Source organism: Microtus oregoni, unplaced genomic scaffold, assembly GCF_018167655.1.
Source record: "Microtus oregoni isolate MIOR12 unplaced genomic scaffold, Mior012 000004F_ref0000308, whole genome shotgun sequence".
NCBI classification, from domain to species: domain Eukaryota; kingdom Metazoa; phylum Chordata; class Mammalia; order Rodentia; family Cricetidae; genus Microtus; species Microtus oregoni.
The window spans coordinates 58,299,156-58,316,130 of NW_024543063.1; the positions used below are offsets into that span (position 1 = coordinate 58,299,156).

The 16,975-nt window shown below is 40.7% G+C and overlaps 1 protein-coding gene across 1 annotated transcript in view; it reads left to right on the forward strand.

Annotated features, from left to right (window-relative positions):
- The window catches only part of LOC121446856 (liver carboxylesterase 1-like), a 29,895-nt gene extending 13,736 nt beyond the window's left edge, over positions 1–16,159 (forward strand). The window contains exons 10-14 of the mRNA XM_041649713.1: positions 369–449; positions 941–1,088; positions 10,697–10,828; positions 12,210–12,282; positions 13,840–16,159. Coding sequence (XP_041505647.1) covers positions 369–449; positions 941–1,088; positions 10,697–10,828; positions 12,210–12,282; positions 13,840–14,023 — 618 coding nt within the window. The 3' untranslated portion in view covers positions 14,024–16,159. The remainder of the gene's footprint in view (positions 1–368; positions 450–940; positions 1,089–10,696; positions 10,829–12,209; positions 12,283–13,839) is intronic.
- The last annotated feature ends 816 nt before the right edge of the window (positions 16,160–16,975 follow it).

Here is a 16,975-nt window from a genome sequence, read left to right on the forward strand (position 1 = left end):
TTAGTCATATGATTGACTGGACTCTGGCTTCCATAGACACCTGAGCTGTAGGTCAGGGCTTGTATCCTTCCTGTAGTCCTAACACTGTCCTAACCTAAATACCACTCATTCTCTGAAGGATTAGTGTGTGTTTGTATAATATAAACTATATCTATAATATATAATATATGCAATATATGTGGTATGTGCATTCTCTTGTACTGCATATATTTCTAGATATAATCTCATTTTTTCATAGGTTATTTCTTGAAACATGAAATTTCACACCTAACTAGGCGTGGTAAAGGAACTTCCTTCTGTATTCGACCTTTTTGTTTCTTCCTGTTAATTCCACACAATTCACAAATATTAATCATTGTGTTTAACAGATGATAGGCTTTCCACTTTCTGAAGATAAAATGGACGAGAAGAGGATCGCTTCCCTTCTTTGGCAGTCTTACCCGATCCTTGTAAGTGAACTGTGGGACTCAGCTGAGAAGCAAAGAAGTGGGGGTGCTTGCGTCCAAACACACACTAACTCCGTGGCGAAAAGTACTCATGTCTGTGTTTCAGCCCGCGTTTTCTAGTTTGCATACTTTAGTATAATGCAAAAAACTCATGTGTTGCTTGTTGTTTAAAAATTCCAGTATTTCCAGAATATATTGTTGGAAAAGCTGGCAAAAGATGGAAGCTATATTCAGCAAAACCCAGTTATCAAGGGCTTAGAGACCCAAGACTTCTGTAGGTAATTTTTAGGAACCAAAGCCGACAGGTGGGCACCACAACATTTACCAAGTTTGAGTGCTTTGTCCTTCTGACACATGGGCCCCTACTATCTGTAGGTTCCTGAATGGTCTCAGCTCTGATAAAGAAAAGGTTATGACCAGCAAGTCTCATGAGCCATGTCTTTCTCATTCCCTTTCTCAGAAATGCTTTTCTGATCACTTTCTGTTCCTTTTAGAACATCTCTGAGAGTCTGATTCCAGCTGTCATTGAGAAGTATATATCAGGGACAGACAACCCCATCAGAAAGAAAGACCTTCTCCAGGACTTAATGGGAGATGTGATGTTTGGTGCCCCATCTGTGATTGTGTCCCGTGGCCACAGAGGTGAGTCTCCGTCTCACCTGTTGCATGGGAGAAGGATATAGGCTCACCACCTAGGCCTCCAACTCACCCACCTCTTGAAATAGTCAGTTATGAAATGTGCTGAGGACCAGGCCTCAAAAGCAGGTCCCCTATGCCCTGCAATCTTTAGTTTCATTTCGGCCAGTAGGAGTCCATGAGAAAGTTGATCACAGGCAGTTTAGTCTAGGAGATAGTTCCACAGAACTCTGTAGAGAGGTGAAGGGTCAACCTAGTGAGCTGACTAGCATGTGACCACCTTAGATACATGCATCTTAGTGTTTTCCTTAAGACTTTTCTCTCTCAGCAGCTAAAGAGCGGTATGTATTCACCTGTCATTGGGTAAGAGATCTCCCACAGGGATTGTTAGATCTATGCTGCCTTTATTTGCCGCAAACATAAGCACAGTTGTTTCTAGTGGCCAGAAAATTGCCCAGGCAAGTCCTGTTGATGTTTCATGTGCATATCAGGCTGCCCAGAAATAGGCAATTAGTAAGAAGGTGTAATTGTTACTTCTCAGTACATAACCAAAAAAATATGGCATATCAAAACTCAAGGGGAGGAGGCTTTACTAAAGTTCGGAGCCTCAGAATGTTTAGCCTGTGATGTTGGGAGAGTTAGATCAGCTCACATCATGGGGGCATGTGAGTACTGAAGCTGTGCGGAACAGCAACAGGCATAGTCCTGGGTCATTATTGAGTATGGCCCCAGTGACCTACTTCCTACCAACAGGCCACGCCTTCCCAGCCAATAGTGTGTTAGAGATTGAATGCAACACTAGATAACAACATTAGCCATAGTGACCTATTGTCTCCGGAAACACTCCCACAAACACACAAGTGTGATCTGCAAGTTTTCTAAGTGTTTCTTAATGTAACTAAGTTGCTGGAACCAACTATCAAAGGTACCAATTACATCTGCCCAAACTACTCCTTCTAGGAGGCTAAGATGATTTCCCAGCATTCCTTTCTGAAGTTTCAGTTACCAGTGAGAAACTGCCTGCAGGGATGAAGAAAGAATGGAGAATAGAATACAATGACATATTTTGAAAGAGAGAAACTTTCTATCATTTCTTAAATTGCAAATTGATAAATTTCACCTGCCAACTATGGTGCACACATTTTCTGCTTGATTATGCCATGCCTAATAAATATATCAGCTGATTAACACACATATATCTTCAAATTCTTAACATTTTCTACCGTGAGAAGACTTGAAATTTTCTCTCAGCTATTCTTAAATGCATGATTTTATCATTTGTGTATATGACACCGTGGGTTGGGAAACTAAAAAGACAAAGAATTCCTTCCTGCCTGAAACTTCTATTCCTTTCTTCATTCATCTTCCTCATTCATTGACCTCCACCTCTTTACCCCAAGTTCTGTCTGTGTGCTTGCTAGTAATCTCTATTCTACAATGAGCAGCAGCACATGAAATTTATCTATGTTCAGCTATTTAACATGGCACGATGCTCTCTGATTCACCCCACACTGTAAAAGTAACAGTTTCTTTCTTAACGTTAAAGGGCATTAACGTTATGCCATTGTGGTGCTATTTTGTTTGTAATCTAACAAATAAAGCTTTCCTGAGGATCAGAGTGCAGTATTAATCCACTAGTTAGCCATAGAGACCAGGCCAAGTGACACACACCTTTAATCCCAGCACTTAGGAGACTGAGGCAGACGGGTATCTGTGAGTTCAAGGCTACCCTGGTCTGCACAAGATCGAGTCAGTCTAAAAGAGAAACAGATTCAGGAGGTGACGGATCACACATTTAAACCCAAGAGTCACATACCTTTAATCCCAGCACTAGGGAGGTGGAGATGGGAAGGGATATAGCTGAACAGAGAGAGGAATATAAGGTGGGAGGAGACAGGAGCTCAGTTGCAGTCTGGAGATTCAGTCTGAGCATGCAGTCTGGGGATTCATAGAGTCAGGAGTGTCCCTTCAGTCTGAGCACTGGTAGAAGTAAGAACACTATAGGGATGTTGCTCTGATTCTCTGGGCTCTCAGCTTTCACCTAATAATTGACTTCACATTTTTAGTATTGAGACCAATCAGAATTCATGCTACACTCCACTATCTACACATCGGCATTTACCTTCTCCTCTGATGTTGATGGACCCAGTTAACTCTATAACTTGATTGTAGTGTGTGGTGCTACAGTGAGCATAGGACCCAGACATCTCAGAAAACTGTCCCCAAATATTTAAAGTAAACACCCAGTATGACACTGTTGGGCCAAATTGTGACTCTGCTCTCAGTCTCTTAGGCACCCCCAGTTAGTGATATCTTATTTGTGTTTAATAAATAAAGCTTGCCTGAATATCAGAGTGCAGAGCTAAGCCACTAGAGACCAGGGAGTGGTAGCACACACCTTTAGTCCCAGGACTCAAGACCACTCTGGGCTACATGAGATTGAATCTGTCTAAAAAGAGAAATAGAACTCACACACAGGTGCTCCCTGGTCTCAGGAGTCACATGCCTTTAATCCCAGGACTAGGAAGGTGGAGACAGGAGTGGTATGACTGGATGGAGAGAGAGATATAAGGCAGGAGGAGACAGGAGCTCATTGAACTCCGAGGTTTGGTAGAGAGCATTACAGTCTACAGTCACGCTGAGGACAGATCACCCCTTTGTAGAGGTAAAAGCTCTCCAGTGGCTTGGTTGTTTGTTTTTCTGATTTTAAGCTTGAACCCCTATATCTGTTCCTTGGTTTTTATCATTTGTGCTACAGTACCACATCGCTGTTCCTTCTCCTCCAGCAGTATTTAAAGGATTCCCTTTTCTAAACATATTTACTATAATTTTCTACTTTCACTTCTCAATAAAACCGATTTGGATCATGGGGAAAGACTTTTATTATGATTTTAATTTGGATATTTTCAAATATTCAATAAGATAATAACAACTTTTCACCTATCCATGTCCCTTTTCTCTTTAGTATTTTTAATGTTTTAAATTGAAAAAGGATTGCATCACTTTCCCCCTCCCTTTTCTCCCTCTGTCTCCTCCCAGATACTCTGTCTCTAACCACCTAAGAATCATGAAAACTACCAGTATTGCATGGTACACATAAAAGTGCCCAAGGCGCTCACTTATCAATGGCAGCCAACAGCCAATGGCAGCTGTCTAATTGGACTTAAAGCCCACTCATCAGGAGTGAAATCATACTTGGTACTGGAAACCTAGCCAGCTCCTAGGGTCTACTGATGTCCTGCACCTTAGAAAAACAATCTGTTATCTATTTTCATATATATATATATGTATATATATATATATAGTCTCCTATTGAAAGATACTACTTCAGGCCTCTGGCCTCTTTTGTTCATTTTGAATTTATTTATTTGTTTATTGCTATTACATGTTTGAATTGTTCATATGGTCTTTGAATAGACACATATCATATAGAAGAATCACAAAGATATTTCTCTTCCTATGGTTGCCTCTGCATCCTGCTATTGGTTTCTTTCTGTGAAGAATTGCTTGATTTACTATTAATCCATTTGTCTGTTTCACTTGGTGTTCAGGGTGCTGGTGCTCAGTCTAAGTTACTGTTTTCTGTGGACAGAATTATTGTTTTTCCTTATTGACTTCTTCTTGTGATTGGGGTTTCTGAACTGACATTTGTCTTCTCTCCATTTTAGTTTCATGAATGTAGAAATCTGATTTTCTCAACAAAAATGAGTGAAGAGACCACTTTATCTTATTTTATATTCTTGATGCCTTTGTAAAACAGCAGCCAGTACCTGCCTGTGTTGGGGTCTTTATTATATCCCATTGTTCAATGTATGCACACGGGTAAAGTAACTACCACACAAACTGCACACTTTTTAGTGGATACAGAACAGAATTAAAGTCAGGTTGTGTCATAGCTCCAGCTTTGTTCTGACTTCTCACAATCATCTTGCTGACAAAATTTTTGAGGTAATTTTTCCTTCTATAAGGAAAAATGGCATTGAAATTTGAGGACATATTTAATTAAATCAATAGATCACTGTGAGTACAATAGATATTTTTAAATTGATCCTTTCACTCCATGATCAGGAGATGTCTTTGTCTTTATTTGTGTGTTCATTTTCTTTAACCTATGAGCTAGTTTTCAGCATTCAGTGGTAGTACCACCTGGATTAAATTTAGCTTCATATTTCGACTGCCATCATTGTGTAAGTTTCTCAAGGCATCTGTGAAGTATTCCAGATGTCTGTTGCTGGCACACAGGAGTCCAGCTGGCTGACTGACAGTCCTTCAGGTCAAGGAAGCCAGAGCATTAAGAGAGAATTAAGTCCGCAACTGCTAAGGATGGGTAAAATCGTCCCACTAATCCCCATCTTTGCAATTTGAAAATTAACATCAGAGAAAATGCGTACAAAGGAGCTAAACAGAATGTGCCCTCAGCAGGGGCAGCGATCTTAAAGATTTAACTATTTGTCACTTGCCCAGTCGTCCAGGGAATACTGGGTCCCCTTACCTGCCTCTGTTCCTTCTCAGGTCTCCTATTCTTGTGCGTATACTTGTTCATAGTAGTTTCTTATGACAGGCTCTGTTGCTGTGGTCTCTGTTATAGTGTTTCTTCTTTCGTTTCTGGTTGTGAGTCTTTAAATTGATTTAAATTGATAAAAATTCTTTTGTGGCTAGTAGGTTTATCAATTTAGGGTATTTTTACTTTCGTTCTTTCTGAAAAAAAAACAAAACCTCAGTGATGTTCACCTTTCTTATTTTTTAAATTCTTAAACTTCTGACTTTATCTTTACGATTTCTTTCCTTCTTTGAGTTTTCTTAGAACTTTGGTATGTAATCTTAGGTTGTTGGAAACTTTTACTCTCTTAATGCAGGTGTTTATTGCTATAAGCTTCCCTTATTGTTGCCCTCACTTTAACACAAAAGTGTTGGCAGGCTGCCCTGTTTTCTTAATTAAATTGTCTACTTTTCATACATGTATATAATATATTCTGATCTCTCTCACTCCCTGCCCTTTTATCTCCTTCTGACTCCTACCATTCCCCACCTTAGCTATATCCATTTCTTTTCTGTTCTGCTTTGTGAGCCACTGAGTTTAACGGAGCCACCTGTGTGACCATGGGTATGGAACTACCCGGTGGAGCCTGGTGGACTCACCTGAGGGTAAACATCAGATGGTAATGGTTCCCTCTCGTCAGGAATCCATCAGTAGTCAGTGGTCCACCAGGGAGGAGTAAAGGCCTCATGAAACTCTTCCCTTCCAGGATCAGGTATCCTCTGGAGTCCTAGGGCAGGTAAGTGCAGCTGCTGTGTAACTGTGAGTTCACAATTACAATGGTTGTGTCATGCCCAGAAGACAGGATTTCACAGCCATTCTCCCTGTATCCGGGCTCTTGAGTTCTTTCTGTCACTTCTTATACTGTGTTCCCGGACCATAGAGGGAAAGGCACTTTATTCCCATTTGTTCCAATGGATCATCCATTTAATTTCTTCTTTGGGATAGCTGTGCTAAGGAGCATGTTTCTTATTCCTTTAATTTGAATTTTTCAAAATTATTCTCGTAGTTGATTTTTTTAATTTATTTTTAGTGTGTAAGATTAAGTACTTGGTACAATTTCAGTCTTCTCAAATTAAATGACTTTTGTTGTTCTTTTTTTGTGCGACACAAGCAGTCTATGCCGAAGAACGTTCTGTGGGTGTTTCGGAAGAATTGCATTCTGTCTGCATTGGATAGAATATTCTTGTCACAGTTTTCTTCTATTATTGCGATTCTAATACCATGACCAAAAGCCCTTGGGAGGTGATTTCATTTTACATTTCCACATCATAGTTTTTTGGGGGGTTGTGTTTAGAGACAGGATGTCCCCATAGCTTTGCTACCTGTCCTGGAACTCCCTCTGTAGACCAGGCTGGCCTCAAACTCATGGAGATCCACCTGTCTCTGCCTCACAAGTGCTGAGATTAAAGGCGTGCACCACCAGCACCTGCGTCTTAGTTCATTATTCAAAGAAATCAGGGCAAAAACTCGAGCAGAAACCTGGAGGCAAAAACTGAAGCAGAGACCATAGTGGGGTACTGCTTGCTTTCAATAGCTTGTTTACTTTTCTTATACAGCTCAGGATCACCAGCCAAAGTGACTATGTTTGTGTTAAGTTGACAAACTCTTAGCTGCACAAGTCTGTATATTTCTTCTTAGTCTCATTGTCCCAATATGTTAGCAAGTCCAATGTTGCTTATGAGTTTTCTTCCTGAATGATCTGTCCATTATTGTAAATATGTGTATTGCAGACCCCTTATTGCTGTGGCATTCATCACATCCTGTCTTTCCCTTCATAGCCTCCACTATTCATGTTTTGTATATATTCAGGATCCCAGATGTTGGGTCAGTATTTGCCATTGCTAGGTTCTATGGGTGATTTGACGCTGTCATCAACATGATGTCTTTATCTGTTTCTTCTGAGATAAGGTCTCACACTGAAGCTCAGAATGGGCTAGAAATGACTGTGTATCTCTGACAGGTCTCAGATTCACAGCAATTCTCCTGTCTCAGCTCCCAGAGTTCTGTGAGTATAGATATGAGCCACCAGGTCCAGCTCTTTTGTCTCTTATCTTAGACCTTGTGTTCTAATACAACCATTGCTTCAATTCCTCTTATTTAGTTTTCCTTCAAATTGCATTCATGTTCATTCTTTTTCTTCCAACCTTCTTCATTTTATTTATGGTAAACCTGCTGGTAAGGCATGTTCAAACATCCATTTAATCCATCTCCTTTATTTCAGAATTCACATTAAAGATAATTTTGGTTCTTAAAGACTCAACTACTGCTCTTTTGGTGGTTCCATTATGGTTGTTGTATAATTTTTTCTTCTTCTTTTGGTGTTCTTCTTTGTGGTTTTCTCCTGTTCTGAAGGAGTATGCCTTTGGTTTTTTTCTAATTTGGGGCTATGGCTCTACTGAAGACTTCTGCTTTGTGTCTGCTCTAAATCCTACATCTACCATTCTGCTTTTACAGATATTTTATGTCTATTTGTACTTGTGTGTTTGCTATGTACCCATGCCATCATGTGAATGTGAAGGTCAGAGTGGGACTCAGTTCTCTTGTTCCATCACAGAAGTTCTAGGAGCTGGACTCAGGAATCCAGCTGTCAGTCATCTCACTGACCCCTGGTGTAATTCTAATAACACACAGTAAGCTGGTAAAAGTGTAACTTTGATAACATATAAGGGTTTATGGCCATATGATCCTACATGCTTCCTGTCTCTTCTGATAACATTGTTACTTTATGACTCTACCCCTTAATGAATACACACTTTATGTCTCTTATGTAAAAAATCATATCATTGGATGGCAGTTTACTTTAAGTCTACTTGAGGAGTAATCTCAGATATAGTCATTAGCATAACTTTCTGTTAAAACCTTGCACTACGTAGGATAAATCTGTGCCCATATCTTCACAAAGGCGAGGTTTACTATCTTTCCAGGAAGTTCTACTTGGCCTTGGAGAACTGTTTCCTAAGAGCATGGCAGAGTCAAAGGATTGCCTAAAGCTATGGTGACAGAGTAGTGAATTAATTAAAATATTCCCTATCCTGTGTTGTGATGACATGTGTTGTCCTCATCACTTCTTGCGATGGACATCTCTCATGGCACAAAGTAATGAGATGTAGCTGGGAGGTGGTGGCACTCAGGAGGCAGAGGCCAGGAGATCTTTGTGAGTTCAAGGCCAGCCTGGTCTACAAGTGCTAGTTCCATGACAGGCTCTGAAGCTACAGAAAAACCTTGTCTCAAAAAATAAAGAAATAGTATTTAATGTAATATACATAAAATTACCTCAAATACATGCATGAAGTATATGGATGATAAAAAATTACAAATTATAAAGGTGTATATATGTATATGTATTTATAATTATAAGAATATATATGTGTGTGCATATATAATATATGACTTGTAATAGAGTAGGAATGTTTTCAGGTAAATTTATACTTTTTTAACATTTTGAATTTCCCTACTTTATCTAATATGTGGGTATCTGTTCTGATATTAAACCATTGTCTTGAAACTCCCAGGCTGGAGGTTTATGGGCTCATACATAAGGAGCAAAGATTGGTGCCTCCATTGACCCTATAAGTAAAATAGTGACATCTTGACCCTTGAACAGGTTTTCTTTGTTTGTAAGAGAGGAGTCAGTGGAGAGGGGGAAAAGTTTGGAGGAAACACAAGTTTGCTTTGCACAGGCACTTCGATTTTACCCCCACTTATAGGCTGTGGGCCTAGGGGAAAACCAAATACTACTGTTCTGCTAAAGGAACGTAGCAATAAAATCACCCTTGATGACATTCTGCTGTACTCAGAGATAAGCGCCTTCCCTAGCCATCACCAGAGACACTCCCTCCTGCAGTACATGGGAGCAAATACAGAGAGCACAACAGATGATATGCAGAGAGTGAGAGCATTTGGAATACGCAGCCCTAAATGGGATGTCTCCATCAAATTCCTCATCTCAAGGATCAGAGAAAACTGATCCTTACGGAGGAGGCAGAAAGACCATAAGAACCAGAAGGGATGGAGGACGCCAAGGAAACAGGTCTTTGGTACATAACAGCCTTGATGCACATGTGAACTCACAGAGACTGTGGCAGCACAGGGGCTGCACAGGCCTTAGTCAGACGGGGTTCCAGTGTTGAGATAGGATGTGGACACAGTCATGCTTCTCTAGCCAAGAAGCTGTCTCTAATTCATAACCATCCACAAAAAAAAATATTAGTTTTCTCCAACAGTCTCAAAAGGTATGGAAGCAACTCTTAAGAGCAGTCCCCAAGCCCAGCTGTAGATGACAGAGACAAAACTAACTCAATGGTATTTGGGGAGATATTTTTCCCTGATAATGTTTTGTCTGGATATTTTTGCTGTTTCCAATTTTGTGTTTATATAGAATTTCTGTATGTGTGGAGTGTCTCTGTGTCTGTATGTGTTTCTTGTGCTTTTTCTTTTGGTTCTTCTTCTTTCCTACTCATTTATTTTTCTTGTTCTGTTTGGGTTTGCTTGTCTGATTGTTTGCTTGTTTGTTTGCTTTCTAAAGAGATGCTGTGAATTTGGTTTGGTGGTGAGCATCAGGAAGGGGATGGAGAAGGGGAAACTGTCATCAGAATATATAGTCTAAAAAAAAACTTTAAAAAGAAAAAGAACTTACCCTTTGGCTACCAATGAAGTTGCAGGTATCATGAAACACAAGAGACAAATCATTCCATCTCAGCATAGAATCTTATTTGTGTGTCTTCATTTCCTTATGCCTCTGAAGAGTTGAGAAACTCTTCGAATGCCCAGAGCTAGACTAGATGCAACTATGAGGTTCTAGATCTTCTAGAATCAATACACAGGTGTCATGACTGATACTCATCCCATTCAGTCGCTGCATGTGTGGATCCGTTCACTGTTCATTCAGTAAGCATCTTCCTCAAATCCTAGGACTACATCAACCAGTTGTGTAAACCCAAACAAATCACTGGGACTTCCTAAAGCTATTTCCTATGAAGCCAAAGAGTGATGATAACTGCAGGGCCTAAGACCTTGACACCATCCAGGTGTATATCTGGAAATGTAAACTGTGCGTGAATTCATGTCTCCCCAGATGCTGGAGCCCCTACCTACATGTATGAGTTTCAATATCGGCCAAGCTTTGTATCAGAAATGAGACCCAAGACAGTGAAAGGAGACCATGGTGATGATCTCTTCTCTGTATTGGGAGCCCCCTTTTTAAAAGGTAAAGTCTGTTTGCTGGTTGTGGTCTTGGTGATCTGAGAAATGGGTCTGGACTTTTTCTTGATGGCCTTGAGTAAGTGTCTCATTTTAAAATGGTGTTTCTGATGCTCTGTAATGGGGCTCAGCTATAGGACAGTCCTCAGCCTTTCTCCTTTTTTAATACACACAATGGGATTGTGTTAATGTGTCCCCAGCCATAGTCATTCTCAGAATCCTGCTGTGACACCAATACGAGAAATAGAAGGTCACTGTCTTAGTTGCTGTGGAGAGACACCATCACCACAGAAACTCTTATGAGGAAAAAAATGTATTGGGGTGGCTCACTTACTGTTTCAGAGGTTCAGTACATTATCATCATGACCCAGAGCATGGCGGCTGGTGTGCAGGTAGACGTGGTGCTGGAGCTGAGTGCTACATCTTCTAGGCAATAGGAAGTCAACCTGCAGTCACACTGAGGGAACCTTGAACAACAGAGACCTCAAAGCCCATCCCCACAGCAACACACCTCCTCAAACAAGGCCACACTTCCTAGTAGTGCTATTCCCTTTGGGGACCACTTTTATTCAGACCACCGTAGTCACCCACTGGTCCTTTAGGACAAGAATGTCAGTATTTGATTTGCCTCCCATAAGTACTAGAATATGAGTAAGGGAAGAGTTAGAAATTTTTCTAACTTTGAATAAGGCTTATCATGTTCCTATCTGTCTAGCTATCTAATATATACCATAAACTTAAATACGTTTAAAGATATGATATTTAGTAAACCATTCACAAAGGTCGTTAATACCTTACTTTTCAAAAATTGCATATAACATGTGACCTATGGTATGTCCCTCATGGCACACCAGTGACTCTGGGCATCTCCCAGTTGTGATTATTTTCAGAGTCTATGAGAAATTGTATATGTAGGAGGTTGAGAACAGACCTAAGGGGCAGCAACTATGGTGGTAAAACTGGGGAAATTGAGTCTTGTTGCCATTAGACTCCAAGGGAGATGGATGCCAGACAGGTCAGTATGAGAGAGAAAGGCATAGGGCATCTGAAACATTCCTCTTAACTTTAAATCGAAGGCACACTCACAAAGATCTTCTTAAAAGGCAGATTTTTGGCTTAGTGAATATGTGATAAAGGTCAAGAGTGCATTTCTCCCCTTCAAATATTAACCAGGCCTGACCCCATGTATCTTCAGGGATTAGGATCATAGGATCGATCGGACACATTCAGCCCGATGTGTTCATGCTCAAGATGACATTTATTAATGGGGCTCAGATTGTGATGTTGTCGCAGGTCATCAACCACATCTTAGGTTATATAGGTTAATTTTTAGCTCATTAACTACACCTTAAGTTAATTAGGTTAATTTCATATCTTTTTCCGCACAGATGGCGCTTCTGAAGAGGAGATCAATCTCAGCAGGATGGTGATGAAATTCTGGGCCAACTTTGCTCGGAATGGGTGAGGCTGGGGGCAATATTGCCAGACCTGAAGGTGTAGTGCCCTGGGTCCAACCTAAGAGAAAGGAGTAGTTTTATAGTGTTTCAGTGATCATCTTTCTAACCCTGGGACCAAAGCAGTCCAGTGAGAGCTGGGCTAACCTGCTGTGCAGTTGGATGATTTGTGGTACTTCAAGATGAGGTGAGAATGTGAACTTGGGCTCAGAGGGAGAGGTTTCAAGCTTTGTTCCTTGTGCCTATGAGCTCTAGTGTCAGAAGAGAACACCGTGTGGGGATCATATGTAGGGCGATGCACCTTACCTCCTGATGCTTGTGAAGGCAAGCAAAAGGCCAGGATCCTAACACTGTCCTCAGGCAAGTCACCCATGATCATCCTCCTCCAGCAAGTCCTTCTTTATTACCTTTCTGTCATGTCCCAATGGCACCATCGGGTGAGGATAAAGGCTTCAATCCATGAACTAATGGGTAGTATTAAGCTCTAAATTATAACCTGCCTATAATCCCCAGAAATTCATGTACTTCACAAAAACGTATCCCCACAAATTCCTAACTTAACACTTTTAACATTGCTTTGATATCCAAGTTCAAAGACTTCCTAGGCTCAGGTAAACCTTTGCTATGAGAAACAACACAAATAAAAAAGAAACAAATTTCCAAGATGCAAGGACAATAGCCAAATGTTCCTATTCTCAAAAGAGGAACAGGAAAATTCCAACAAAAGCAAGTCCAGAATCTAAGAGAGAAGCATTTAAATCCTAAATCTCTATTTCAAACATCCAGAAATCTGTTGACAGACATGGGCTCTGAAAAGCTTGGAAATGTATTCTCTTCCTAAGGTCTTGCTAGCGGCAGATTCTGTGTCATCTCTTGTGTTCTGGGTATAAATTAATAAATTAATACCTATATTAATATATGGGTAGAAAAAAGTACCCCCATAAGCTCATATATTGGAATGCTCAGTCACAATGTTCTTAGATTAGAAGGATTTGGAGGTGTGGTCTTGTTGTAAGAAGTATGTCACTCCTCCAAAAAAATCTTTGATGTTTCAAAAGTCAGATTCAGTCTCTTTGTCTGCGCATGAGGATGTATCTTTTCAGCTAACACTCTGGTGCTGTGCATGCTGACATGCTACTGCCACAATGTAAGGAGGGCACCAGTTAAATGCTTGGCCATCAGGAAGCTGTGATGTGAAGAACGGAACCCCAGCACTGTTCAAAGCCTTCGTGATCTGTTTTTTCCAACTATTCCCCACCCTCTATTCCACTAGCTCCCAGATAGTATCAATCTGTAACACAGGAGGATTTACAGATTATGTAAGATTTAAATCATAATAAAATTTGAGGGAGATAAGGAAGAGAGAAAGAGAGAGAGAGAGAGAGAGAGAGAGAGAGAGAGAGAGAGAAAGAGAGAGAACTGTCCCAAGAGCTAGAGATCTGTCTATCTGTGGAAGGTTATTGGTTTCTTGGCAAAGATAAGCTAGCGCATTCTTGCACATCTCTGAGCACCATGGGGACAACGTAGCTGATTTGGTGACTTTCTCTTTTTATTCTGTTCACAGGAACCCCAATGGGGAAGGGCTGCCCCATTGGCCACAATATGACCAGAAGGAAGGGTACCTGCAGATTGGAGTCCCCACACAGGCAGCTCATGGGCTGAAAGTCAAGGAAGTGGCCTTTTGGACTGAGCTCAGGGCCAATGAGGCAGCAGAGAAGTCAACCCAGAGGAAACACGTTGAGCTCTGATCAGGATGCCCAACCAGATCTGCGAACCTGGAGCCAGCTAAAGGGATATTCCACAGAAGTTGTTTCCAAATAAAAGCATCCTATTTTTGAGGACATAGGCACATGTGGGATGCTATATCAACACAATGGAAAAAGACATAGAGTTGTGTAGCATTCTGTACAAATATAATAAGGAGAAACATTTGATTTTATGTTCTCAAATTTTAACATTACAAAACCATTCCCTTGGAAATGAAACCTGAGTCTTTGGCTCAAGATGAATCTACGGACCTTTAGAGAGGGAAGTAGGGAGATCCAGCACTGTAAGATGTCACTTCCTCAAGGTGTGGATAAATGATTGACTGCCCTACTGTCTAAAGGAAACAGGTGCACTGTGGGAGACATGAGATTTCTCTGGTGCCACTTTGTCCAGGATCCACACAAAGACCCACACATCGCAGAGAGGGCAGGAATGACAGGACAGAGAAATGATCCCACCCAAGAGTGCACTTATAAAACAATTTACACACAATTTAAGAATAATGAACACACCTGAATGACACAGTGTCATAAAATATATACTGCCATTCAAAGGTGGTAGATTTGGGTCGCATAAAGCAGTAATAAGGATAAAAGAAGACTGAAAGATAGCAGGGCAATCATCAGGCCCTTTATTTTCATGGGCTATACCCACAGCATATTGCACCAGAAGGACAGAATCTACTCTACAGGCCTGGCAGTTGTGATGCATATAGCCTTTTTTAACATGTTTGAACTAGCCCTGCTTACTGTCTGTAGCTGTGCTCTCTGGTGAAATATTCCTTTCCTTTCTGACCATCTCCTAGGTTCTCTGTCCCATCTCTGGCTTCATGCTCATAGCTTCATCTCTGGCTTTCATATAGACTGCTGATGGTTATTCAGATCTTGGCACACAATGTCTGCTTTTCCTTTAAATGCATGTCAAGGCTTCCACGAACCAACAATTTGCATTCTGTGTGCTTGCAGAAGCAGCATCACAGATAATGGCAAAGTCTAACCCCAAGTGGTGGAGCAGGCAGGCTCTGATAAGGCAGTTGTAGGAGGCCCTGAGGGCCTAGGTGTCAGAATGCAGGCAAACTCTCTTGTGGCTTGTGTGATTAGAACACCGTGGAGAATTCTCTTCCCAAAATGAATTTTTACATTCTTAAGAGCAATAGGTAGGAACTAATAATAATATAGTATTAACTATTATTATATAATTATTATATATTATATGTAATTTAATAATAATAATAATAATAATAATAATTCCTATGATGCCCTAAAAATATTTTTCCTTCCAGATGAAAATGTATGGCTTATTTTTAAAATCTTAATCTGATCCTCCACCACAATTTCCTTGTCTCCAACATCAAATGGATTTTTGCCAGCAAACTGCATGAGTTCTTATTGCTGTTTGATGCTGAGTTCACTGCAGATCAAGCTACCAGCATCCACCAAAACCTAGCCAGGCATAAATACCTTTCTGTTGGTAGTTTCCACCAACAACTTTATTAAAACCCCTTTAAACTCAGTCACAAACAAGTCATAGGCTGTGAACAGTGTAGACAAGTTCCTTATTGCCCACTGTCCAATAGTCTCTCCTAGACATTTCCAATGTGTTAACACTAAAACATGGCATTATTTATGGAGGTCACACTCTAGAACTAGCCTATCGGGTTACCAAAAACCAACTTAACAAACAGAAAACACCCAAAATCTCGTAATGCTTTAAATAAGTGTACACTTTTCCTGAGCCAGACTCTGACAGGTTTTCTGCCTCTCCTTCCTGATGCTCCCTGAGTCTTAGGTGTGGGAGTTGTTTTGCTATCTGTTGATTGTACATCTTGTTTTACACAGCTTCTTAGTCTCATTGTCCCAATAAGTTAGCAAGTCCACTGTTGTTTATGAGTTTTCTTCCTGAACGATCTGTCCATTATTGTAAATGTGTGTATTGAAGATCCATTATTGTTGTGGCATCTCCCTCTGTTTCTATTGAAAGGCTGATCCCAGTGAACACACCATCTAGACTACTAGTCTTTTTATTGTAACACGTGACTTTAATAAGGAGCTTTAATACAATTTCCATAAATGGAAGGGGTATACTAATTACAATAAATTAGAGGTTGGCATGGAAAATGTGTTGCAGTTTCTATAACCAAAATTCTGGTATAAACAAATAAAATCATAATATAAAAGTTAATGTCTTGTTCAAAAAAGGGCATATCAAAAAATAATTCATTCAGTATAGGAATTGAATCACTGATAGTCATTTATAATAGTAAAACTAGAGTATGCCCACCCACCTTGTCTGTCACTGTGACCGCCAGTTAGGTAACAAGGGGCATCATCAGTGCAATCATCTCCATGGATTCAGAGAAAGACTGCTGCTGACAGTCAGCTCTTTAGTTGGAGTTTGTGTTATGTTTATACCTCTTAGGCTTTTTGTTTTCTTTCTTTTTTTCTTTTAGATTTTTTAATTCATTTTACTTCCCAGCCACAGTTTCCCCTCTCTCCCCTCTTCCCACTGCCCTCCACATCCCCCTCAACCAACTCCCATCCACTCCTACTTAAGAGTAAGATCTCACATGAGGAGTCAACCAAACCTGACACATGAAGCTGAGGCAGGACCAAGCCCCTCCCTCCTGCATCAAGGCTGGCAAGGCATCCATCCCACTGTAGGGAAGGGACTCCAAAAAGCCACCTCCGGCACCAGGGATAGACCCTGGACCTACTGCCAGGGGCTCTCAAACAGACCAAATTACACAAGTGTCACCCACAAGCAGAGGGCCTAGTTAGTTCCCTTGTTGGCTCCCCAAGCTGTGAGTCTAGAGACCTCCAAGATTGCCCATGAGCTCCAGTCAACTGTCTCTGTGGATTTTTCTTGGTGTCTGTTATAGATAGGGGGTCAGTCTCCCTGGAGTCAACCTGGTCTGAAGGCTGAGTGACAGAGTC